This window comes from Podarcis bocagei (genome assembly GCF_964188305.1).
Source record: "Podarcis bocagei genome assembly, chromosome: 7".
Taxonomy (NCBI): domain Eukaryota; kingdom Metazoa; phylum Chordata; class Lepidosauria; order Squamata; family Lacertidae; genus Podarcis; species Podarcis bocagei.
This window is the reverse complement of record NC_138132.1, coordinates 18,905,412-18,931,762: the sequence shown is the minus strand read 5'-3', so window position 1 is coordinate 18,931,762 and position 26,351 is coordinate 18,905,412. Positions and strand designations below refer to the sequence as shown.

Here is a 26,351-nt window from a genome sequence, read left to right as displayed (position 1 = left end):
AAAGGGCCACATATATTGATGGTGCTGTAAAAATAAATAAATCAAAATACTCCTTTTGTTTATTCACGTTTAGCATTTCTCCCCCACCTTTCAGACAACTTATTTATCACAAGTTGCACCGGCTAGTTCCTGAAGGGGAAACAATTCAGTATATAGGAAGATTGTGATTGAAAGATTGTGCCACCAGACAACAGCAGAAGGGAAAAGATATGTAGGAAATTATCTCTCAATTTAATTCACAGGGTTATTTATTATGAGGATAAAATGGTATGGGAGGAGAAGCACATAGACTGCCTTGAGTTCTCCTTGGAGAGGAGGTGGGATAAAAATATTTAAAAATGGCAATAATAGTAGGCGTAACAGGCTGGTGAAATATCTCTCACAAACCTAGTGCGCAGAGATCGTATCAAGCAGTCCTTCAGCTCTTGCTCAGCAAAAGGCACTCACAACTTATGCACATTTAACTTGTGTGCATTCAGCTGAGCTTCAGGTGCTTGACCAAAAATTAAGTAATTAATTAATAAAAGAGGGTGGAAATCTAGGGGGGCGGGATTATTTGGCCATTGCACCCTATATCTTTTGACTATACTGTACACAATTTTGGCTTTCTGCACTTATCCCTGCAATATAAGCCTGTGTAAGTTGAGTCTCAGATGTACCTGTAAAGCACGTTCTTTCCCTCAAAGAACTCTGGACACTGTAGTTTGTTAAGAGTTGCTGGAAACTGTACTTCTGCGATGGGGGAACTACAGCGCCCAGGACTCTTTGAGGGAATAACGCGCTTCGAATGCGCTTTACAGGTACAGTAAAGTGGCTGAAACCCGCTCCCTACCCTCTTGGACCAACCCGTCCTCCACCAATCACGTTCCCTGCGCTTTTTAAATCTGCCCTCTGTATCCCTCCGCCTGCCAAGGCAGCACCTGGGCAAGTTCATTTCCATATAGGGGGAGGGGGGAAGGTGGATGCAGCAAAGTTTAATAGCTGGACGCATCCTCCCCCACCCTTTTAAGTTGGCCGGCTCGTCCTCAATACGGCCTGGGGGGGGGGGCTGAACCACCTACATAAAAGTGATGGGGGGGGTCGTGAAGGTACAGGTGAGCTTTACTTTTTGCCTTGCAGTAAAAGAGACTCCCAAAGGCGGCAAACGGACGGGCTTCCACACCACACCGAAAGCCTTTCCGTGGCCGGAAAGCGCCTCAGCAGGTTCGCGTCTCTCCTCCACGCCACCCCCCTTTCTCCTCCTTTATGGGAGTTGGTAGTTTCCGTCGTTTGGGCGAGGCACCCACAGCGAGCGCTGCACCTGAGGCGCGCGGAGAGAGCGAGAGCCCAGAGAGGGGCTCGGCAGTCGGACGTAACTCGGGGAGCTTTCCGCGGGACGCGGCTGTTCCTGAAGGATTCGGCTGAAGTGTCCGCGGAGGGAAGAAGGGGCCGAAGCAGTGAAGGATCCGACGGAGTTCTCGCTTCCCCCTCCTTTGCCTGCGGACCACCCCTCCCCTCCCCGCGTCTCTCAAGCCAGCGGGGTGGGAAATGGAGACTCGGCCGGCCATGCTGCCCTTGCTGTGGCTCTTGGGGAGCGCCTGGATCTTAGGTAAAAAGAACTTTTAAAAGTTGTTTGTTTGTTTTACAGCGCGAGCGGCGGGACCCCCTTCTACCTTGCCCCTCCACCCTCCTCTAGAGGAAACTCGTCCGGGGTCTTCTGTTTTTTTTGGCGGGGGGGGGGGAGACAACTCGAGAGCTGATTGGGCGAAGGGCTCGCGCTCCTTTCTCCTTCGCGCCGACCTTTTGTTTTGTTTTGTTTAGAGAGCTCAAAGGGGGTTTCTGTCTTCCAAAGGTTATGGGGATATTTCGCAACTTGGGAAACCCACCTGTTCCAAGGTGTGGGCTTCCTGGTGAAGAAAGGGTATATGACTGCTATTTTCTCTGCACCCACCCCCCCTTTCACAAAAAAGAAAATAGGGTTTCCGACAGGCAGACATTAACAGAGTGAAGCCTTTTTCTTCTTATGGAAGTGATGAGGGAAATCAGCACCTGTTAGGTTTCTAGCTGTTTCGTAGTTGTCGAAAGATACGGAAGTTGGCAACTGAGATGTTTTATCTACTGTATTTGGCTCCCATCTTTTTCTCCAAAGGGTTGCAGGTGGTGTACAGAGTTTTCTCTCTCTTTCTCTCGCTTCCCCACATTTAATTGCCACAACAACCCTGTGAGGTACGTTAGGCTTAGGGGCGGTGACCAGCCCAGGGTCTCCCAGTGATTTGAAATTTGGTCCTGTAGGGAGGCCAAGAAGCTTCAGTTTTCCCTAATCTGCTTCCTGTACCTCTGGGATGTAAAATACATGCCTTTTCTCTTCAGTTCCTGGGCCAACCTTGGATTGAAAAACCAAGTTGTCTTATTGGCTCCCTTCCGGCAAGGCAACAACCTTTCTCAGCTTGAGGGATTGTCTGTGTCTTTCTTTGCATATAGGTTTGTCTGGTTACAGCCCAATGATCTGCCTTGTTGACTTTGACTCCCTCAGTTTGTTGGGAGAGGAGGCTCATTGGGAGATTTAAAGGAACAGGGGCGAAAATAGGACCTAGTAACCCCATCTACGTGTTGCAGAAAGTGTCTGTGTTTTCAAGGATAGAAGGAAAGGTAGTAATATCCAGCATCAGGGAATCTTATTGGAATTTCAACAGTGTTTAATAGTTGGTGGAACATAATAAATCCTTGCTTGCTGAGAAAAGTACCTTAACAAGTTTCCAGCCCCATGGGAGATAAAAACATTTGCTCCAGGGGGAAAGATTGGGATCAACCCATTGGTGGCTTAAATTTAGGCATGCTTTTATACCCCTTCCCCCACTGTTGGCTGGGATTAGGTCTACCACATGGCAGGGTGTGTGCTTTGCATTTAATGGCCTTCCTCCAAAGTAAACACCCAGGAAGGGACTGATAATTGTTTTTGCTCAAACCTTAACCCTTTTCTGTAATCCTGGTTTCATGACCTAGAGAGAGGGATAGTTCTTCTGCAGCAGGTGATGTCACTTTTGTGGTGGGTGTCTTGCTTAGAAGCCTGGACTCTACTCAGACCCAGCTTGTGGGAAATGTGGTCATCTCCATTCCTCTCTTTTTCTCGGGTGATGTCTCATCTTGGCTGCTGTGGCAGCCATGACACGCCTGCCGAAACTGATCTCTGTACCAACCCACCCCCCTTCAGGCGAAACCACAGGAGCAAATAAAAGGAAGAAAGTTGATGCAAGCAGTGGACAGGGGTTTGCTTTTTTCGGTGAAAAGGAAATTTGGATTGAAAATACTAGTGCAGTGGACAATGTAAATATCCTTCAGGCACCTAATAAAAACAACCTTGATCTGTCAGGGGTTTTTTGTGTGGATATTGCTGGTTTGCGTGAACGCTTTGCTTTTCTAGACTGTTTGCTACCTGAGAAGCTAAACGGAAAGCAAATGACTGAGAGGATAGGAGTGAAAGGGGAGCAACCTGGGAGAAGGAAAAGAGAATGGCTAGGGTAGGGGGGGAGTTGAAATTTGAGTGCTAGGAAAGAAGGTTGGAGTGACACAGAATTGTGTGTGCCTCCCCCCCCCAAAAAAAACCCCTCACAAGTTGAATTCAGTAAATAAAGTGGTCCCTCTTGCAATTGTATAATTGTTTCATGAGTCGTCCCCCCCTATATGGTGCTTTTGGAGCTACCATGGCACAGACACATAGCTCTGAGGTACATTTCCTGATGGATCCTCATTTTTTTTATAAGGGGTCCCCTCAAACTACCATCACATCAGAGGTCACCTCTTTTTACACAGATATACCTGTTCTGTGATTTTCAACTGATTAGATGTAAAAATAATGAGGATCCATGACTTGAGCCAATGTTCTTTGGTACTGACAGGCACCAGAATCCCTAGTTTATTGTGACAGGACCAGGTATGGCCTTCCCTATCCTTCCCTGGTTGGGCCCTGAAGAAGAGGTAAAAAAATTATGCTCCTGTTTTTGGTTGATAACTGAACCGAACAAAATGTGTTTAACTTACTAGGATGTGTTTACAATAAACTAATTTTACTTTACTACACAACCAAACTGGTTTCTTTTAACAATCCATAGTTAACATTAAGCATATTTCAGAGTTCAGATACAACCATAATTGATTATCATGGTGTCTGAGCACAGCCAGTACATGAAGTATTTATGCATGCCAGCTTGGCTGCATATGTGGAAAGGTGAAATACTTGGGGCGGGAGACTCCTATTGGAGTTTTGAGTTTCAGGGTTGATTATGAACAGTGGTTGTTGCATGACTTGGTAATCAGATCAGAAGAATTTTATTTGCATCAGCCACTAGCCATAGCAATAAAATAAAATAAAATGTACTGAAGATAGATAAATGTACAGAATACATTTTAGAGGTTTACATCAATAAATAATAGGTAGCAATTGGTGTTGACAAGTGTTATGAATAAATTAAGAAGTAGCTGTGGCCCATCACTTCATTTAAGTGCTAGAATGTTGACTGGTTTGATTGGAAGAAAATGGAAGGTATGTTTATGTAGTATTGCAAATAGCTGCTCCCCTAAATTAGCTGCAAGTATGAATGCTCTGCTGAACTGGAAAAACTGTTGTGTGGCTAATGTACTGCAAGTATGTCTTTGTGGATTTGCAAGTTCCATGTAGGCTTATTTACAAGGCTTGGCTAATGAGTCAGTTGGATTACTGCGGAAGATGAGAATAACGTATGCTGGGTTAGCAGCCCATCGATAGGAAGTCATTTGTTCCTTTCAGAATGGGAAACGATTTTCTGTAACCCAGAAGCTGCTGCAAGTTTCCCCTTCTTCAGGCTGTTTTTCAGTTACTGATTAGCCCTCCTGGTTTAGCATGTGTAGCTCTAGTTCTGTGTTTAGAGCAGGGTGAGGAACTGGCTGGTGGTGGACTAAATTGCCCCCACCCCTTGCAGGCTGACTGCTGGGCAAGACCTCCGGCTATCTTAATGATGCAGTTGTGATTGACGCATGTCAAAGTTCACTGGAGGTTGCTGAGACGGCTGATCAGTAGTAACTGCAACCTCCTTTGAAGAGGTACTTTCAGCACCATTCAGCTGATTGGTGCTGGGAGTGCATCTTCAAAGAGGCTTGGTGTAGCCACCAATCAGCTGATTTAAAAATGGAGCATTTCCCGCTCTCTGCAGAGGAAGCAGTTTGGATTCAGAGTCCTTCCTCCAGTGTTTTGAGTCCAAAGCATTTCCTTTGGAGGAGAAAAAAAATTGCTCAGGTGTAGAGCAGGTGGGGATGATTTGTGGGAAATGTTTTTGCAAGTCAAATTGAGTCCTGTGGCAGGCCAGATTAGGGCTGGAGGTCTCCCACCTCTGGTTTAGAGAAAGTAGGCAGCTGGGTTGTGAAAGTGTCTAAAATGCAGAGCTGGAGAAAATGTTACTCTCAAACCTTTGCGCTTGTTTTTTCGTGAAATGTGGTATATAAATATTTGAGATAAAATAAAGCCTGGTGAGTCAAGGAAAGAGATCGTCTTGAGAAAGATTCCTTGAAGACAGACTAGAAACAAAGGCTCATGGGGTTCATTTCTCTCTCTCTTTCACCCCACAATCCTGCATTTCTTTTTGTTTGAAAGATGCCGATAACAACTCTCTGGCTTTCTTTTCTGCCTGTGAGCCAGAAACAGGTTAAGGGTATGAATGAAATTAAATGCATAATGGTTCTCTTGCCTGTGAGAGTGCATTTCCTTACTCTGTGCTAATGCCAGTTCTTGTTCCCTGTTGAAGTAGTGATAAAAACCCTTGGCTTAATAAATTTGCTTCTGCATTTGTGACAGCAAAGCTTTCTAGCTCACCTCACGTGTAGAACGATATATCAGATTCCCAGGAGGCTAGGCTGTGGGATATTTCCTGCCTTGTCCACCAACATTTGACATGTTTAGATGGCCAGCATTTAGTTACAGAAAATGCTGTGTTTTCACTGAGCTTGCAAACACCATGTCTGATTTCCACACTTGAGACTTAAATGTTTATTTCCTCTTGAAAGATGAAGCAGAGAAGCCAAACTGGCTTAACTAGGTGGTAGGGCTGACTGCATGCCCCTGAAATGAATTTGTTAAAAAGTGTAAGGGGCGTTTGCTAAGAGGATAAGGCAGGATTATTCACAGTCCTGGATTCTAGTGTGCAATGGTCGTAGTAATTGACTGTGGTGGAGAAACATTCCAGGAGGGAGCTCTGTGGCATTTTCTACTACTTTTCTGCTCATTACGATGTCGTCCTATCTGACTGTCTGCTCTTATCTCCAGATCCTGCCTCTGCAATGCAAGTCACAGTGCAGAACCCATTCAACGTGGTCATCCTATTTCAACCTGTCACACTCCAGTGCAACTACCAGACTTCGGCCACCCAACCACCTATTGTCACGTGGAAGTACAAGTCTTACTGCCGGAGCCGCTTGGCAGATGCCTTTAACCCCAGCGGCCAGGACAGCCAGATCACCAACCAGCTGCAGCAGAACAACCCCGGGTACAACCCATACGTGGAGTGTCAGGACAACTCCAGGACGGTGCGGGTTGTAGCTACCAAGCAAGGCAATGCAGTGACCCTTGGGGACTTTTACCAGGGCCGGCGCATCACCATCACCAATAGTAAGTAAATAGCAACAGGAGTGGTGGCTGTCTCCAAGAACCCTAATAGCAGCTGCTCTGTGAGGTAGGTTAGGTTGGGAATGTTGGGGCCAAAGTCACCCAGAGAGCTTCTTGTTTGGGCGGCGATCTGATCCTAGATCAAAGTCCCATAGGCTAACTGTGGCATCAGATTGGCTTTCTCAAAGCAGGTATGTATGTATGAAGAGAAAGAAATGTTCTAAGTGAGCACAGGATGATAAAAGTTAAGGATGTAGACAGGTCAGGCTCATGGAACAGAAGCCAAGATCTGGAAGCTGGACAAATGGAAGATATTTTTTTGGAAGTGTCTTTCAGTCAGATCTGGCTTACCTTGGAGACAAAGGCCATGATCTTAAAACACTGTGGCTTATTTGTGGCTACAGATTCACAGCTTGGTACAGCTTCGCAGTGGCTTTATTCTGCTGTTAGTCTTGATTTTTTGGTACCCAGTTCCTGCTGTCCTGTGATTCTGTCAGTTTCATTGGTGCAGGCTGCTGTGTTTGCAGTCTTCTTGCTGTGGCTCAGATTGCTAGGTGCCATAGGTTCCTTTGGTGAGAACAGCAGGATATGCATTCTAAAGACAAAATAACTTGGGCCAGAGGAGGAGCATAGCCTGAGGGTTGAAGGGTTGCATTTGGCCTGAGGTTCACCACCCCTGGTCACATGTTTAGGTGTCTTCAGTGGTGCATAAGCCCTAGAAGGATGGGATGTAAATTTTCACATAAATAAAATAAAAATATCACATTGCTCTTGTAATGATTATTGGGTAACATTATGTGAAGTGCTTTGAACATATAAAGCACTGTCTCACTTCTGAAGTATTCTTTCCCCAGGCTTTCTGTTTTGAGTTTCATGGGGCTTTTTTTAAACCTACGTCTTATCTGTAGCACAAGGAAGAAGAAAGGCAAAGTGCCAGGATTACAACTGGGTGCGACCAGATTCCACACCTTCCTGTGCCCCAGTTTCTCTGTTGGCTGGAGCTAGAGAACAATAAGTTTACAAGTGCTGGAATGATTAGCTGTGCTTCCTGGCTAGGACAACTCCTCCCCTAGCCTAACATACAACCGCTTAATGTGCAGAGAGCATTTCAGTTCTGCGAGAAAACTTAATCCTAAAAGCCTTTGGAAAAATTGAATTTTTGATTATTTGGCCTCAAGCTACAAAAGCTGAATTTGCAGGCAGTGCAGTCCCCAGAGTTCTGTGTAGCAGCACTCTACAGGCCATACTTGACAAGAGACTGATTTTGTCATGTAAACTCAGTGCATGAGTTCCCGGTAATCCATGTTAAAGCCAAAACCAATAGCCTAGATAGCTGAGTTTTTGTTAACTCTTGTTGGTAACAGCTTCCCCTTCCTGGGTCTTTCTCAGCCCAGATACTTGAGATTAAGTGGAGGTGCCAAGAATTCAGTGTGAGAGCATACAGGCAAAGAATGCTATGCCTCTAAGCTTCTAAAGAGAAATTGTGGTGTTGCAACAGTATTCACATTATTGTGTGTATTAGGAGTCTTCTGTGGTGGAGAGAGAGACTGGGTGATAGGTGCTTGAGTCACTTAACAGTTTGACAAATCACAAGCTTCAATGAAAAATGTTCTGCTTGGGCTGGTAGATTTGCAGGCAGCAGGTACTTGATATGGCAGGATTGGGGAGGGTCAGAAATCTGATTGTAATTCAGGGGTTGGCAAACTAAGATCCGCAGGCCGAATCAGGATCCGGCCTGCGGACTGTCTGTGGATCGGCTTGGGGATTCTGTTCGTTCGGGCTGCGCCATTTCCCCCCTGTGCCATTCTATTCCCCTCCACACACACACACACACACACCGTGGTGGCGCCTCCTCCCTCCCTCCTCCTGGCTTCTCCCTGCCCTGCCTAGAGGAGGAAAGGGGCTGGCTGAGCGCCATTTTAAGCAGCCCCTCCGGAGCCAGCCCTTTCGCGCCGCTCATCTTCCCTCCGCCGCCACCCTGGTGCTCCTGTGGTCCAGGGAGCGGAGCGGATGAGCTCGCTCTGCCTACCCACAGGAAAAAGCAGTGGTGGTGGCTACTTTCCCCCCTCGCCTCTTCTTCCAGCTCCTACTCCCTGATGCTGCTTCTCCGGCCCACCACAAGGTCTGAGGGACAGCGGACCAGCCTGCAGCTAAAAAAATTTGCCGACCCCTGTTGTAATTGATGGAACATGGCACTGAGATGTGTAGGGCCAAATCTTCTAAAGTTTTTGAAAGGTCAAAACCACCACCCTCGGTTGTACAAACCCTGGAGTACTTAAGCAATATACTCTCTTTATGTTTCGCTTGCATTCACTCTATGTAGGTTTTGAGTTGTTGCTTCTGTATGGATTGAATGTTTTTTTTTTTAACACCCTAAAGTATTCTTGCAACCAGCAAATGAACTGCTTGGGGCCCACTACAAAATACATCTTATCAATCGTAAAACACATGAAAGGGCTTTGAATCCAGTTCTTCTACTACCCCAACAACCCTGTTAACTGCTTTTTGAGGATATTGGCAGGTATTGCACAACTGGAGAACAGTGCAGTTCACTGGTTGATAGCATGACTTCTGAAAGCAGCAAAATACTAAGCCAGGGGGCAGGGAACGTGCTGGACTGCCAACTTGCATCCTTCCTGAGCATTGCCTATGTTCGCTGAGGCTGCCAGGAGTTGGAATCCTGCAGCATCTGGAGGGCCCAGGTTCCCACATTCCTGCGCTAAGGAGAGAGAATGGAAGATTCTTTTCTAAGGGGAAAGGAATCATACTTGGTGTTGTACCTGTCTTTTCCAGCAAGTAAAATCTTAGAGGCATTTTCCCTTTCTCTCTTGCAGAGAGGAGAATGCCTTCTGTTGTTGTTTTTTAATTGTCTCAAAATGACTTCCAACAGATTAATCAAGACACCTTTTTAGTCTGATTTAAGGTTGTAGTCCTAAGTACACTTAGTCGAGAGTGAACCCTATTGGCCGTGGTGAGGCTTGGTTCACGCATAACACCAAGCCAGACTATGACTCTGCAGGAGAGTCCATGTTTGTGGTTAACTGGAATGAAAATGGCAGCTGCTTTGCTCCAGCGCCATTCCTGCTGTTGCCACACTGGCCAGAACTAAGCCAGCCTCATGGTTTGTCTCACTCCGAGCAAATCAAGAGCTGTGACCAAGGTTTGCACTTTGTATACTGCTTATGGTTTGCCTGAGGTTTACAGACCATAAGCCTGGGATTGCATGTTATTCTAAAGCAAACCATGAACTAGCTCTGGGAAGAAGGAGGAGGAGGAGTTTGGATTTAATATTCCGCTTTATCACTACCCAAAGGAGTCTCAAAGCGGCTAACATTCTCCTTTCCCTTCTTCCCCCACAACAAACACTCTGTGAGGTGAGTGAGGCTGAGAGACTTCAGAGAAGTGTGACTGGCCCAAGGTCACCCAGCAGCTGCATGTGGAGAAGCGGAGACGCAAACCCGGTTCACCAGATTACGAGTCCACCACTCTTAACCACTACACCACACTGGCTCTGGAGCAGGGAAGAAGCAAAGTTTCTGCTCTGGGTATCTGCACCTTTGCTCGCTCCCTCTAAGCCAAAGATTGTCTTATTATTGGGACTGTTTTCCCAGTAAGCATGCATAGGATTAAGCTGTATATATTGCAGCCCTAGTTAGTTTAAAATAAAATAAACCAAATAAAAATAATTGCAAATTGGGACCAAGAACAGCAACCATTTTGCAATCTTTTCACTATCTCGTTTTTGCTGTTGTGCTTAACAAAATCAACCCTGCTAAATTCTGGCAAGTACTGCTGCTTTCTTTCTCTCTCTCTCTTATGAACTCTGACATCAGCAAAGACTTGAGAGGAGAGGCAAAACAGGAATAAACAGCATTTACTGTTCCAGCAGGTCAAAAGTCCATGGCAAAAACCTATGGCTTGTGATAACATGTTTCAAAACAAGTGTCAATCGCCAGATTTGGAGTCATCACAGGCATGTTCTCTTTCTTGCCTCCTTGCAAACCCATGGAAAAGATTGCAGTGTGATAACAGGGTTTTTTTCTCTCCTGCTACACTAAGGTCTGACTCACATTGCAGAAAACCAAAACAACCCTTTTGGACACCTGTGCTGTTTTCCCCCTGCTGCTTAAGCTCTGCATAGTTCTCGTCTTAGTAATGGGCAGAGTGAATTTAGTTGTGAAACCTTCAGCAGCACCATAACCAGCAGTTAAAAAAAATAATTGCAATGCACTTTCCATCCTCGCAGCACTTTCTAAGCACCTAATTGCAGTTATTTCAGGAAGCACAGAAGGTCTACTTACAAACTTGGTGCAGCTTAGGCTGATGTTCAGGTTCTGGAAACAATTGGTTTGTAGAATATGCTGATATTCCGCTGATTTCCAAGTGTTGGTGCACTCGAAACAGGGATGGTGAAGTGGTGGCTCAAGACCTTGGTGTGGTCCTGGCCTTTGTGCAGAATTTTAATCTTAAGAGTGATGCATCATTTGCTCAGTAAGGAACAGGAGAGGGTGGGGAAAGAATACACATGTGTATTTGCAAAACCCATCTATATAGGTTTTTAATGGTCCCGTCCAACTCTACAATTCTATGATTCTATGCTGCTGTGCTTGAGCATGTCCCTAGTATCTCCTGGGCTTATGCAGGTGGCGCTGTGGTCTAAACCGCTGAGCCTCTTGGGCTTGCCGATCAGAAGGTCGGCGGTTCGAATCCCCATGATGCAGTGATCTCCCGTTGCTCTGTCCCAGCTCCTGCCAACCTAGCAGTTCAAAAGCACACCAGTGCAAGTACCTCTGCGGCAGGAAGGTAAATGGCTTTTCCGTGCACTCTGGCACTCTTCACAGTGTCCTGCTTCATCAGAAGCAGTTTAGTCATGACCCGGAAAGCAGTTCTGTAAAAGTGAGGCCAACCCCATCAACTCTTGTATTGCCACTGCCGGTGTATCTGATATTTGCACATATATCGGTTTGCTATGGGGAAACATTCCTGAGGGCTGTTGTGGAACAAACCTTATTTTATTTATGCAGCTGTGAACCCCTATAGCAAGGCTGCGGGTTCCCTGCCTGAAAAGACCCAGTTTCTCATTCCTGCAAAACAGCAGAGATGCTGTTTGTACCAGGGGTAGTTGACATGGTGCCCTTAGGATGTTCTTGGGACTACAGTTCCCATCGTCCCTGACTGTCGGGCATTCTCACTATGGCTGATGGGAGAGAACATCTAGAGGGCACCATGTTGGCTATCCCTGGTTTTTACAATCGGAGATAGTGAGCAGTACTTGTTGCTTCAGCAACTGCGCTAGAATGTGTATGTGACCAGTTTCCTTCTCCCTCACCCAATGCTGCCTCTGTGGACTTGTTAAAGTGGAAGAAGTTGAAGGCATAAATTGCCACCAGGTGAGTTAGCACGTGGGGAATAATTGCATGTTATTTTGGGCTGTGTGAGGAAGTGGTTTCCCTGTGATCTTAGGTGTTGGTGGCTTGATCTACCCAACTAATTGTTGTTAACTTGGCCCAGCCAGAAGCCTTGGAGCAAATGAGGAGGACCAGAATCCAAACCAGCTGAGAGAAAACCCCTTTCCCTGCACTTCCTTGTCTCTCGCCCTATTTCACGCCTCCTATATTTTCTAGGATTGAGTCATTCATTCTCCACACTGGCTTTCCCTTGGAGAGCCTTGATGGGCCAAAGCTGTCTACTTTCCAGAGAAGGGAGAATAACTGGCCCATGAATTGCCACACAGCAGCAGTGCAGAGTTGTGCAGATGAGGGGGAAATAAATACTTGGGAGATTCAATACTTCCTGTGGGCTGGTCCTTGCCTGCTTGCGATTTAATTCTACTTCATGTTCAGCCATTTCTGTATCCTGGTATGACTCAAAGAAGGAAAAAAAGAGCATCTGCTAATAGCCCTTACCTAACCATAGCGAGAGCTTCCAATGCAAGGTGTTAAAATTGTAACTTCCCTTTTAAGAAGGGGAGTACCATGGTTGATGGTTGGAATTTTGTACAGGGAATATTTTTTTCCTTGAGACTTTGGGCAGAGAATCCAGCAAAAGTCTCAAAACAACCTTTCCCCCCTCCTGCTGCTGGTGAGTGGTCCCAGCGTGAACTACCACTGCATTGGATACTCCCTTCTTGTACCCTCCTACTAAATAGAAGCGCTTACCTGCAGAACTCTTCATCTTTGCATACCTCCATCCTTAGCCAGGCACAGAGATTGGGCAGTAGTGTAGCATATTCAGAAGTGTAGGGTCCCTTCATCATGGTCAAAAGCCACACCCCTTCTAAGATTATACAAGTTCACCATAATCATCATCATCCTCAGAGGTACATTGCAACAATCAATGCCGATCTCCATGTGCTCCCTTCCTGTTAGATTTATTTTCTATGCACACACATGGGCAAATGATTTGGTGTGCTCCAATATAGTGGCTTGTGCTCTACATGAAGTTCAATTGTGTGTAGAAGAACTTGCACACCATTTTTTAAAAAAACTGAATAGCCTTGTGTTTTCGGTTTTCATAAATGTTTGGCTTTCGAGCATACAGTGGCTAAGAAGCTTCCTTTTTGTGCTGATTGGGCTGTTCTTGGATGCTGGAGACAGGGACACTGCTGCAGAAATAGTATGGGTGTTCGACCCTTTATGACCTTGGACTGCTGCTTCACTGAGTGCAAGGAGGAGAGCCACCTTATATTGTGTCTCTTGTCTGTAAAAGAAGGTGTAGGAGGGACACCCCCCCCCCCGCCCAGTCAAGCCCTCTTGCAAGATGTTGCTGGGCAATTTAATCGTGAATTTGGAATGTGTTTCCTGGAGAAGCCCCTCTGTCAGTTTCTGGCTTAATCCCAGGACTTTTTCCCCAGGCAAGGTGGGGTGGCTCGCCTCTGCAAGAGATTTCCTTTTTTACTTTTCGCGTTCCTCTTGAACAATGAGTCTTCCACCAATTGAGAGAGGCCCAGTATGGTTGCCTATTTCTGATCTCCTTGCAGCACAAAAGCTAGGATAAGCTTTTGAAAATAATTCAGGCTGAAATTGGGGCACGGCTTCTCTCTAGGGCCCAGAGCTTGCTTTCAGAGACAGGTGCTATTCATCACTTGTGCACAAAATACCCCCACCTTGCTGCAATTTCCAGTTCTTACATATAGGTAAATTTCCTTAAATGAATGGTTGGAAAGGTAGGTATCCGTATGGTTTCTCTTCATGAGCAATGGTTTGCAGCTTCCCTACGATGCTCATAGATTCCCAAGACAAAAATCAAACTGATGGTACAATATATAATAACCAGCGGAAGAATATTATTTTTCTTTAGAACAATATTATGGTTTTCTATGTAGGAATATACCTTGAGAGAAGATGCTGTGACTCTGCTTAACATTCATCTATCCAAGGAGCTGACATTTAGCATCTGGGTTGATACCCTTTTCTTCTTCTCTGCCTTCTTTTTCATCCTTCTCCTCTAGATGCTGACCTCAGCATTGACCAGACAGCTTGGGGAGACAGTGGGGTGTACTACTGCACAGTGACTTCCAATCAAGACTTGCAAGGCAACAACGAGGCCTACGCTGAGCTCATTGTTTTGGGTAAGTGACAAGGCTGCTGTTGAGCACACAGGAATCTCTCAGGACAGATCAGGGCAGCTTAATTGCATGCTGTGGGAGGCTTCGTAGGGGAGGATGCTCTCGCACAAGACTAGCTGGCCTATTGGGTAAATCCCCAGGAGGAAAGGAAGACCTGGATGGTTGTCAAGCTTAGTTTGTCCTGCAAAACTGGTGCATGTACCTTTGCTTTCCAAGTCCCACCCACTCAGAGGAAGATAAGGGGTTTTGGTTCATCCACAGAAGAATGAAGTGATGTAGTTCATATTGCAGGTGGTAGCTTTTATTTTGTTGCTGCTAGCCCAGATTTGTTGGGTTACAAAAATACACCAAGGAGAAAAACAACACAGGAGAGAAGAGAGGTGCTGTGCTAGTTTTCACTCAGACTTTTTAAATGTAAGGAAGCACCCAAAATGTTTAACTCCCCACCTCAATAACTCAGGGTCTGAACTGGTGCAGTCCATTCTGTTGCCCAGGCTCTACTGTGGGGGGTCGGCAACCTAAGGTCCATGGGCCACAAGCGGCCCATGGGGGTTGTTTAACTGGCCCATGGACCCCCGCCGCCCACTCGGTCAGCTCCCATGTGCTGCGCTACGGCGTGGAACAGAGCGGGGACCGCCTTCTGCAACACTGGCTGGCTTCCTGAAGCTCCTGCAGCCAGTGGAAAGCTGTGCAATGCCTCCTCCATGCCGGAAGGCGTGCCGGAAATAGCGTTTGTGCGTGCATGTGTGCATGCGCACACACTCCGGCCCATGGCGGCATCTGTGGGACTGTGAACCAGCCCAAGCTACGAAAACTTTGCCAACCTTCTCTACTGCCTTAGCCTGATTTGTGCGCTGCACTAGCAGCCTGAGAAACCGCTTCTGGGACCCCAGCACTGTGCTTCCTGTCCTAGCACTGGCTGTATCCAGGCAGGCATATAATTCCTTCTGTTTGATTGCCTGCCATATCAGCCCCACTGCTTTATGCCCAGCTTTGTTATAGCTCTGGGTGCCTCGCACTCCCAACCTATGCCACACCCTATCTGGGACACCCATTTGTAGACACACAAAAATTTGCTACTCAGGTGTCCTCTTGTAGTCAGTTGTAAATACTCTCCAATGTGTGTGTGTGTTCTGGGAACAAAGCAGGGTCTCTGGACTGGAGCCAGGGTGCAGGTTGATCTTTCTTTGCTATGCACACAGGACTCTTTCTTTGCAAAATCTCTGTGTGTGCGTGTGCACGTCTGTGATACTGTACTGGAGGAACCAGTTCTAAGGGCGGGTGGAGACTGGCATTCTGAAGTGTCCCTTTATCGTGGGCAGTGCCGCGTCACCCTGCCCTGTAACATTGGCCCCTGTCATGAGGAATTTTGTGTCCTTTGTGGAGCTTAAAAAAATAATACTCTTGTATATTGTTACTTAAGCAAAATGCATGGAATTTTGCTTATTCTGCGTGTTTCTGCCTTTTTCAATGATTGTGTGCTACGAAGGGCACACAAGCCTTAATGCTACCTGCTGGAAATATTATTGCTTGAGTTGCCAGGGATTGATTTTGGGACATTGTGTATATGCAGTAGTAGTTGCAGTTAAGACTGTCTTGGGTAGCAGGGCTGGGGACAACCCTTTTGTTTTGTCTGTGGACTTGAAGAATTGTTGATGGTCGGAAATGGATCAGTGGTCTAACTGGGTGAAAGGCAACTTAATATGTTGCTTGGCCTAATCCCACTCACCCTCTTCCTTCCAGGTCCGTTGTAGTTGGATTTATTTCATAAGGCTTTGCCTGTGTACTTTTCAGGCTCCTTGTTACATACATTAGGACTAGAAGTTTGTTTTGTTCTTAAAAAAACAAAACCAAACACAGATCCTTAGTGTTGAATTTTGTGCACCAACACGCTGCTTGTGGTTGTGTGCTGTGAGCAGATCTTTGAAGCAGAGAGGAAATGAACATGAATGGACTTTCCTGCAGTGGCAGGGATTAAAAGTGTGGTGCGTCATATTTTATCTGTTTTGCTTATTAACATCTTTTGTATACCAAGGGGGCAATGTGCCCTTGGGACCCAGTGTGAGTTTGTTTTCAAACTGCTGTTCTTTTTCGTATGTCTGTGTTCTTTAATTTGTATTTTGCAATTTGTGCTGTGATTTTTACTTAACTTTTGCACTCATGGCTCTTGGCTAAATGGAACCTCAATGTCCAGAGCAAGTACCGTATTTTTCGCTCTGTAAGACGAACCAGACCACAAGACGCAGCTAGTTTTTGGAGGAGGAAAACAAGAAAAAAAATGTTCTGAATCTCAGAAGCCAGAACAGCAAGAGGGACCGCTGCACAGTGAAAGCAGTGATCCCTCTTGCTATTCTGGCTTCTGGGATAGCTGCGCAGCCTGCATTCGCTCCATAAGACGCACACACATTTCCCCTTACTTTTTAGAAGGGAAAAAGTGAGTCTTATAGAGCAAAAAATACAGTATATCTCTGTGTACTGTACGTCGAGGGCAAAAAACAACAACATGGGAGGGCTACTGGCTTTATGCCCTGGTGAGCTTCTCAAAGTCATCTGTGCGGCCAGTATTAGAATCAAGATTTCAACTAGGCAGATCGTTGGTCCTATCCTGCAGGCTCCTGAGCAACTTTCTGGCATTGCCTGACTGCCAAGTTAACATGTTCAGATCTGTGACCTGGTTCTCGTCCCACGCAATTATGTTGTTTACATCAATCCATTTCTCGGGGGGGCTCTAGGAGTTGTCCCACCAGAGGGAGCAGAGCAGGCAGGGAATATATTGGGACGCCTCTGTGCAGGCAGCTATTTCATACTGTGTGTAGTATTGTCTTGAGGTTTTCTACTCCCAAGTTGGCTAAAACTGGGAGACCTGCTTTCTTCCAGATAGTACCCTCTCCGTGGAACGTGTCTGCTTCCTGTCAGTTCCTGTACTCTTCTTTTTCCTCTATTTTTTTAATGTCAGAAACCATATTCCGCCCCCATGCTCAGGAACTGCAGCAGGGTGATGTGCCTGGCTGTGCCAGGGTTGCATGTTCTGAAAAAATGCCGGTTGCTTACAGCAGGGCCTGGGAGAGGAAATATTTTCCCAAACATTCCACTCTGTAGGTGAGAGTGCGTGCCTGGCTTGCAGTTGCTCCATCAGGGGGACGGATGGGGACACACACACAAACACCCACCCACCCAGGAATGTTAGTCCTTACCTCTCTGCCTTCTCCATTTCCTTAAGACAAAAGCAGTGGGCTTATCTTAGGACAAGGTAACATTTGCAGGCTCATCACTTCTTGACTGCAGCATTTAAATAAGGGCTTCTGTGCATCACAGATAAATCACTGCAGATGGAATTTCTGATATTACCATTTGCCCCTCTAGGGTTCCTTTTCAGTCTGCGGGCCGCATTTCCTCATAAACAGCCTTCCAGGGGCCACATGCCAGCACAGCGTCCTGGATGGTTTAGCCTTTGTACAGTGGGCTTCGTTCCAGCTGTGCAGAAGTCTCTTGTTTTCCACGCTCTCTCACACACACACCTCTCCCATCATTCGTGCAAGCGCAGAGCATTATGATAGTCAGAGGAGACATTCTAGCCAAGCCAAAGCTGTTGAGGAAAGCGCAGAGCAGGGACGGTGTGGGTCTGGGGTGAGTCCCAAAGACAGAGGCCTGGAAGGGCCTGCATTTGGCCCTAGGTTCCAAACCACTGCTTTAGCTGGCCCAGAAGTGCCTGCCTCCAGGAGCAGCCAGCTGTATTTAGTAACTTTCTTTTCCCTGTGTTTTTGTTTGTTCTGTAGGCAAATCCTCCGGTGTCTCAGAGCTTTTGCCAGGCTTTCAGATAGGGCATATGGAAGGTACTGGCTTTGCTTCTTTTTCCATGCTGTCTTTCCTGGGGCTGTGAGGGGTGGGTGGATAATACTCCTTTGTTCTTTAATATGTCCTATCCTTGAATCTGTCGGGGTAGCAGTAGGCGTGCCTGGGTTTGGAAAGGAGGCCAAAATGTCTGTCTCTTAGGGTACTTCTTTTGTTAACTTGCTAACGCTGCAAAACTCTGTAGGCTTCTTTTACGTTTCTTCCAACCTCCCCACCCACCCACCACCTACCTCTAACTGTGATGTACAAGAGAACCTGTCTTTTCATGTCCCTGCTGTAGAGATGCAGGCTTAAGTGCAGTGTGCGATTCAGGGTTCCTTGAGCCTGTAACTGAATTAGGAGTGGTTCACACATACATTGGGGGTGTTCACCTAAAAAAAAAAGGTAAAGTGTGAAGACATCTGAAGGCAGCCCTATTTAGAGAAGTTATTAATGACTGATGTTTTAATGTATTTTTAATCTTTTGTTGGAAGCCACCCAGAATGGCTGGGGAAACCCAGCCAGATGGGCGGGGTATAAATAATGTATTACTATTATTATTATTATTATTATTATTATTAATGTTACCAGCATCTGGATTGTGCAGAAAACACATTTGGGCAAGCTGGAACTGGCTGCAGCCTACCTGCCGAGTGTAACTTCATAGCAAACCTTGGTGTTCATTTGCACATGATATTGTTATGATGATGGTATGCACAGGGGTTGCTGTTGTGTCTTAACACTAGCACCCTCAATAAACTTTGTATTGGAGTTCCCCATTGTCCCTGATCACTGGCCATACTGGCTGGGGTGCTGGGAATTGTAGTGCAAAACATTGGGAGGGTGCCAGGTTGGTGAAGGCTGGGTTGTGCATTGTTCTGATGTTCTTTGGCTGGAGGGCATAAGCAAAGGGTCCCCAGCTTTGGTTTGTTAGGACTTGTTTAGGGGCTGCTGCTATGCAAGTCCTTTCAGCCCCAGCAGCTAATGAGAGGGAAGGGTGAACCACACTGGTATCCTACACAGAACGCAACTGCTTGCGAAGCAGAAAGGCAGTCCCCTAACACACTATTAGAAGTTGGTGGGAGAGCTATACTTAAAACCACGCTCTAGCCAGCTGAACACAACCAACTCATCCTGGAAAACTATCGTTAGATGATGAGGACTGCTGAGGCTGGCTTCAAAGCATGAATGATGGACACCAGCACTTGAGAGCTTGCTGCATTTGACAGACTTAGGTGGAGAGATCTGTGCCATGAGGCCTTGTCCCTCTTTGAGTTGTGGTGTGTATGAGTTTGAAAGAGAACACACTCCACACTGCAAGTTCTGCGGTCTTCATCTGTTGGGCTAATCCCAGATCCTGTGTTGGTAATATATGGAAATTGGTCTGCCAGTCTAGGATCATATTTCATTTTGCAGCTGTAGGGCCCTTGAGTTTAAAGAACCATGTATAAAAGCAGTGGATAAAGCACCCAACAGAAAAAGAAGGAACGAGAGTAGCAAAAAATGTGGCACACTGAAGGCTTTTGCTTCCCTTGGCGACTTGTTAGGTGTAGGTTCAGCGTTGACACTGGACTTCCACATCACTGACACATGGGAGGGATTTTGCCTCTGCAAAGCAATCTTGGTGCAGCAGTCCTTTTGCTTAGGAACAGCAAGGGAGGGGGGTGAGGTCCTGATCCTGTAGGAGACAGAACAGTGCAATGAATGGGATAGATATAGAATGAATGTCTAGATTTTTAGCAGCCCTTTGGGATCCAGGATTCAAGAGGACCTGTTGGCATGCACTCAGCATTCAACAGGATCAGTGAGTGTCTGAGAGGAGGGACTTCTGGGCCTGGGCGATGCAGGAGCTGGTGTGAGGAGGGAGCTGGAATTGTCAGTTTGCTAAGGCTGTCGCACTGTGAGAGCTGTATATTAGGGCAAGGAGTGCCTGGTATCACAACTGGCATTCTCTTCCTTAACGGAAGCTTGTTGACTCAGTGTAGAAGCTGCCAAGATGGCCTAGCCCTTCTCTCTAGATGGAACTTGATTCATAGGCTCTGTCTCAAAAGGACTTTTCCCTCCCCACCCCCCTTTCTTCCCAGACTGGCTCTTTGTCGTCCTGGTGGTGTTAGGGTTCTTTCTGGTCTTAATGCTCTTTGGGATCTGCTGGTGTCAGTGCTGCCCTCACACCTGCTGCTGCTACGTCCGATGCCCCTGCTGCTCTGAGAAGTGCTGCTGCCCAGAAGCACGTAAGTCGTCTTCTTCTCTTCCCCTGAACTGCGAGAGCAGGCAGAGCAGCTTCTGTTCTCAGATCTGCCATGAACCTTCTGCCTGACCCGAGGGCAAGTTCTCCCATCTTTGTGTGACTGCCCACAGGCTTATTATAAAACACCCTTGGCTCTGTGTCAGAGCAGTCCCTAACTTTCCCCAAACTACCTAATGCTGCATTATATCAGCATATTTCTGCAAGGGAAACATGGGCAATATGGAAGCCACCCTGCCTGCATTTGCCCTGATGAAAAGTGGAGCAGGGTAAATGTTATCGCTGAGCCTGAATTTGTGATTCCCCTGAATGTTGCTGGAGGAATGCCCTGAACATTTGGCTTAGAATTCCTCTTTTCCAGCATTAATATATTGTAATCCCTAACACAAGCATGTCTTCAGTCTACCTTGCAGGGAAAGCTGCAACTTCAGGGGCCCCCAGTGTTTATGCACCCACCCTCTATGCATCCAGTAACCATCTGAAGCAGGGGCCCCCAGCCACTGTGATCCCCATGGGTCCAATGCCTGCCATGTACAATGGTTATGGAGTGGATTACGACAGAGCCAGTTCAGGTAAGTGGCTTCTACTAGCCAAATCCTTGCTGCCTCAGAGCTAGTTCCCTGCTGGACTGAATTGACAGTTCTAAAAGGCTTTGTGCTAGCCAAGGGCCTGACTCTTGTGAGCTCTCATTTGGGCTTAACCCTGGTCTGCTGGGTGATAGAGCTGGTTCCTCACTTCCTGTAACTATTTGGGCAGCTGCTGTCTTGCTCAACACAGTGATAAGCACATTCGGCTTTGGAAACAATCATGTAGAAGGGGATGGTGGGCTCTCCTTCGCTGGAGTTCTTCAGGCAGAGCAGGTGGTGAGGATCCTCTGGCTTGCGGGTCAGATGTGGCCTTTGAGGCTGTTTGCCCCCATATCACACCCACCTACCCACGCCTGGTGTGTGATGTCAGGGGTCAGGCAAGTAGAGAAGTGGCTGCCAGTGCACAACCAAGGGCCTTAAAGTGATTTACTCCAGCTACAAAATATGAGGCTAATGAAGAGGCCTGAGACCATCTGGGCTGTGAGTCCTCATACCTGCCTTGCAGGCCTTCCCCTGCCCCCTGGCCTGGGAGGGCACAGCCCGGACTGACTCCAGCTACAAAAGCTGAGGCTGCTGAATAGACAGCTGAGTAGGGTTTATTGAGGGGTGTTGTTACTATCTTTATTTTAGCATTTACTATGATTTATGTGGAAATTGTCCAATTTGTGTTTTATTTGTTTATGCCTACTTTTGCCATGTTTGTAATTATCTGATTTTTTTTTATAAGCCGCCTTGAACCTATGGAAAGGCAGCATACAAATAAAATTATGAATGAATTAATGATTGTGCATTGGCAAAAGAAGGCAGGCTTCACCTCTGCCACCTAGTGACTAATAGGAAGTAGAGCTGAAGCCTCCAGAATTGACTGTGTGTCATGCTTTGAAGGCCCAGCTTTTGAGACTTCGAAGTGCCGAATCACCTGGCATCAGGTGCTTGACAGGCAACGCTAAGTAAAAGGGGACTTGTTTACAGGGTACAACAGTGAACCCCAGAACTGCAAGAATGACCTGATATTGCTTGTACAAGTTTGCAGGATTGAGGAGTGTAGGCTTGAGCAGTCATTCTCATGGCTGAATACTAAAGTTCTTTGACAATCCTTGCTGTCTATTTCATTGCAGTTGGTGGGAACAGCTCCCAGGTGCCCCTCCTGAGGGATACAGATAGTATTGCAAATGCTGGTAAGAAATGTGTGTATTGGAGATAGAAGCAGAACTGTCTGCTTGGACCTTCATTGAGGGGCATATAAAAAGGAAGTATTGACAGCAGGCAACCTTTTGGGTGGGCAAGTGCTTCACCATTGGCTGAACTAACCTGCTTTATTGTGGGGGAGCTGCTTATGAGCTCACATGGGGAATTATGCTTTTGTGTGATCCATCTGTTTGTATTTGCAAGCAACTGAGGTTGAAAGCTTATAGGGTGTGGGGAGAGGGATATTGAGGGCTAATGCTTCCCTCTGCTGCACAGAAGCAGAATTGCTTGCTAATTAATAAAGATAGAGCAGGAAATTGCTCATGTAGTGAGTTTGCTTAGGATTTCCTTCTCACCTTCCAGATGCACACTTCTCAGGATAGTATGAGAGGATACCGCATAGGCTTCTGAGATATTGTCCTGTTTAGTGCCCAGGAAGGGCACTTGCAAGGTCCTGGGCAGCTCCTTGCTACCTCTTCTATGCTGAGCAGGGCCAGCAATGGTGCCACTTGGAGGAATAGCACCCCACCCCCCACCAAAGTATCTTAACTGGGAAGAGTTCAATTCCCCCAGTGGGCCATTGCTGACCATATTGGGTGGACAAGTTCCTATATAGAATCTTCGAGTTCCCTAAATGCAAATATGTGGCCAGAAAAGAAAGCTAAAAATGCAGCAGCAGCAAAAACAAGCCAGAAAATGGAAAGACTGGCAGAAAGTGGACAGGTTTTTAAAACTCCTGCTTGGAACAGAGGTGGCAAAAGAACATAGGCAGGGTGCTGTTGCCCTCTTTGTACTGATACTCAGTTCTGTAGGACACCTAGTTTGAGCTGTTGCTCGGACTGTGTGTTACAAACATAGCTGTGCTGAATACTTGCTGCTGCATGGTTTAGGGTCATAGTGCCACAGATATATGAATGCTATCCTGCCATTTGCACTTAGAAAGCCTTGGAAAGGGATTCATGGAGACAACGACTGCCTCTTGGGGAGAAACGTCATGCTCAGCAGAGGCGAGAATTTTCCAGGCTGTGTTGGGAGGACCTTTCCCATCATGCAGAGAAATGTGCCCTTGTTCACAGAGTGCCTGTTGCATCCTGGAGGTTCCTCCTTTATTTTTAAATCTGCTGAAGCAGGTGATGAGGTTGTCGTTTATTCTCCCACTTTCCTGCCCCCTGCCCCTTCATCTGCTGTAGGCTGTGCAGGCAGGTTGGGGGACAGCTACAGATCAAAAGACTGGGAGAGGCAGGGTGCAGGAGAAGGGACAGCTGTTGCCTCTTTCCAGTTCAGAACTGCATTTTCTTGGTTGTAGCCCTGTTTGCTGCGTTTTGTCCCATGGATGATATTTGGCTCCCTGCAAATGGGGAAATGGGCCTCTGTCCTAAAGCCTGCTCCTGATGTCTCTTCCCCAGCTGTGCGCAGCGGCTACCGCATCCAAGCCAACCAGCAGGATGACTCCATGCGGGTGCTCTACTATATGGAGAAGGAGCTGGCCAACTTTGACCCCACCCGCCCTGGCCAGCCTAATGGGAGGCTTGAGAAAGGTACTTGGGTTGGGTCCTTCTTTACGTGTGGAAGCACACCACGGGGCTCCCCAAGAGCAGCCCTCAGGGACAGCTGTTTTTTAGGAGAGCATGATAACTAGCTGATGATTCATTTGCAGCACGGTGGCCTAGAAGCTTTTGACCCTCTCTCGCACTTACTTTCCAGCCTCCGTGATGAGCGAACTGAGCTCTCTGCATGAGGACGATCGGCGCTACGAACTGCGGCAGGGGCTGGGGCGGCTGCGCGGCCAGGCCATGTCTCCCATCAGTGACGTAGAAGAGGAGAGCATGCGGAGCAGCGAGACCAGGCGCTTGCTACCCCCCTTGCGGCGTGGCCACTACGAGGACCCTCCGTCGCGAGGCCATGGCCGGCGGCCCCGATCCCGCTCGGTGGATGCTCTGGATGATTTGGACCGGGACCCTTATCCAGACCGGCCCAGGAGCCGCGGCCGACGTGGCTCCGATGATGACGAGTGGCACCGCCGCGACTATTCCCCGGACTCCCGCGACGACTATGACCGCTATGGCGGACGGCGCAGCCGGAGCAGGGATGACCTGAGGGACCTGGACCGATCGCACTACGATGACCGGATCTTGCAGGAAGCGCTGCGGCGGAAGCAGAAGGCAGGCGGCCGTGAGGACCGGGATCATGCCAGTACATCGAGTGGGAGACTTGGCAACAGGAGAAACGGAGATGACGATAGCAATGGGTTCCCCCCGCCGCCACCACCTCCGTACACAGAGACAGAGTCTGTTTCTTCCCGTGGCAAGAATGACCGCAAGCTCCGGAGGGTGAGTAGGGGGGTAGGGCGAGCACCCTGCTAACGTGGTGCATGATAGCATTGCCTTGGCATTTCAGATGAAACACGGCCTTCAGTTGACTGCTGGATCCTTTTACGTTGCTAGCGAAGTGGAGGAATGAGGCCCTCAAGGGTGATTCTTTTCTTTCTCCTGAGGAGATTGAGCTGCTGTTGGAAGAAGGGGTTCAACAGAGGAGATGGTCCAGGGTAGGAGTGGGTATCTTCAGGTGTTGCAGGACTCCCAGTTGCCATCCACACCAGCCAGCATAGCCGGTCTTCAGGGATGATGGGAATTCGAGTCTAGTAATGTCTAGGGAGGCCACAGTCTCCCCACACCTGTTCTTGGGGCTGACCCAAATCGAAGACCCAGCGTTGTACTGATAAGAGCAACTGAAGTGATTGGGGTAGTTCAATCAGCTTTATAGGGGAAGATTATCCAGCAGCTACGGCTTTGTAGGATCTGCTATGTGAATTTTGCTTAAAGAAGACTAAAACTAGCTTTCTGGTTAGTGGCTCCAAGATAGTAGAATTGGAGACCCACCAGTATCTGTCTTTATTATTAAGGCTCAGGAAGCTGTGCAAAGGTGTTTTAGGGGGCCCATGTTTAGATCTTGATCAATAAAAGCGTGTGTATCTTCTATTTGTGGTGTTTTTGTTACATCTTGTGGTGTTAACAGCCTTGGGTTGTTCTAAAGATCTGGTGAGATATAAATGTCTTAAATTGTATTACTAAAGCTTGACTTTCTTTTTGCCCTACAGAACCATGCTGTCAGCAGGGAAAGTTTGGTGGTTTAACCCTTTCCATACCTCTGCCTTGGGTGTATGAGAGAAGTCCTGTGCCTTGGACAGCTACAGCAACTGCGGCTTGGCTTGTTGATATGAGCTTTATTCACCTGGAGTCTATAAAGTGGAGCAAGTGGAGCTTTCGTGTATGCCCAGCTGACAACAGGGACTGGTCGACTGGACAAAACTTGAGAAACAGACCTCTTGGTGCCTTAGGTTTAACTTCATTGCATATCAGCTGAGAATCTAAAGGAGTTTGCACTGCAGGAGAACTTTTAAGCTCCTTTTTGGGTGCTCCTTTTAAATTTCAGGCCTAGTTTTATTTTTTACGTAGTGTTCAGGAGGGCACTTGAACGCGATCCTACAGTACTGTACTGGAAATGGAAACCAGTGGTCTTATTCTGCCAAAAGGAGATCTTCCTCTCCCTTTACCCTTTTGAATAATTTTGAAGATGATTCCAAATAGAATCTACCGGAACTACATTTTCCACATAAGTTTTTGAAGTGCTTCAAACACATTTTTTTCTTTTCATTTTATTTTTTATTCCATAAAATTTATGTACCGCTTGATTGTAAAAAAACAACCACCACCACCTCAAAAGCGGTTTATGAAAGTGGTTTATACATGTTGTGTGTGCAAGATTTTTTCCCTTTGTAAACAAAGTATAGACTGCCTGTGCTGTAAATATTGTAAGGCAGGTGTGGGAAACCTGTGGCCTCGCAGGTGTTGCTGGACTACAAATTCCATCACCCCCGACCATTTGCTGCATTGGCTGGGGCTGACAGGAATCTTAACAACAGCGGCATCACTACAGGCTCCCAATCCTTGTTTCTAGAGTGCAAAGAGCTTATAATTTTGTTGAGATTGCTGTTTTATAGAAATGAAAATAAAACGAGTAGGATTGAATTCTTGACTAGGATGTGATGTTGGAAAAGGGTGGGCGAAAAACATCCCTCTTACTAGCTTTTGTGTATTTTTTTTAAATTATTCTGAGGTGGGTTTCTTTTTTAAAAAAACACATGTAGAGCATTTGAGAGGGGAGTTAAAGCAGCTCTGAAGTTAGTTGCATAAATGTTCATGTTTGTGCACATAGGCACCACTAATTAAAGGCTGAACATAACAGCATAAATTAAGGGGTCATGCAATGTTGAATACTACAGATTTCTCCCCCTCCCCCCAACAAAATGGTGAGTTCTATACC

At 46.9% G+C, this 26,351-nt stretch overlaps 1 protein-coding gene across 3 annotated transcripts; it reads left to right on the top strand.

Annotated features, from left to right (window-relative positions):
• Positions 1 to 1,032: 1,032 nt before the first annotated feature.
• Positions 1,033 to 26,056, top strand: LSR (lipolysis stimulated lipoprotein receptor). 3 transcript variants are annotated; one of them, XM_081203543.1, is made up of 10 exons: positions 1,038 to 1,588; positions 6,272 to 6,613; positions 14,061 to 14,180; positions 17,954 to 18,010; positions 20,093 to 20,239; positions 20,655 to 20,825; positions 21,959 to 22,018; positions 23,435 to 23,566; positions 23,733 to 24,358; positions 25,126 to 26,056. In XM_081203543.1, exons 1-10 carry the CDS (start codon positions 1,528 to 1,530, stop codon positions 25,159 to 25,161), a joined length of 1,752 nt encoding a protein of 583 aa, XP_081059669.1. In that variant the 5' UTR covers positions 1,038 to 1,527; the 3' UTR covers positions 25,162 to 26,056. The 3 variants fall into 3 exon arrangements, with proteins under 3 accessions (XP_081059671.1, XP_081059669.1, XP_081059670.1); XM_081203545.1 differs by lacking the exon at positions 23,435 to 23,566 and having other exon boundaries at positions 1,033 to 1,588; XM_081203544.1 differs by lacking the exon at positions 17,954 to 18,010 and having other exon boundaries at positions 1,044 to 1,588.
• Positions 26,057 to 26,351: the final 295 nt, after the last annotated feature.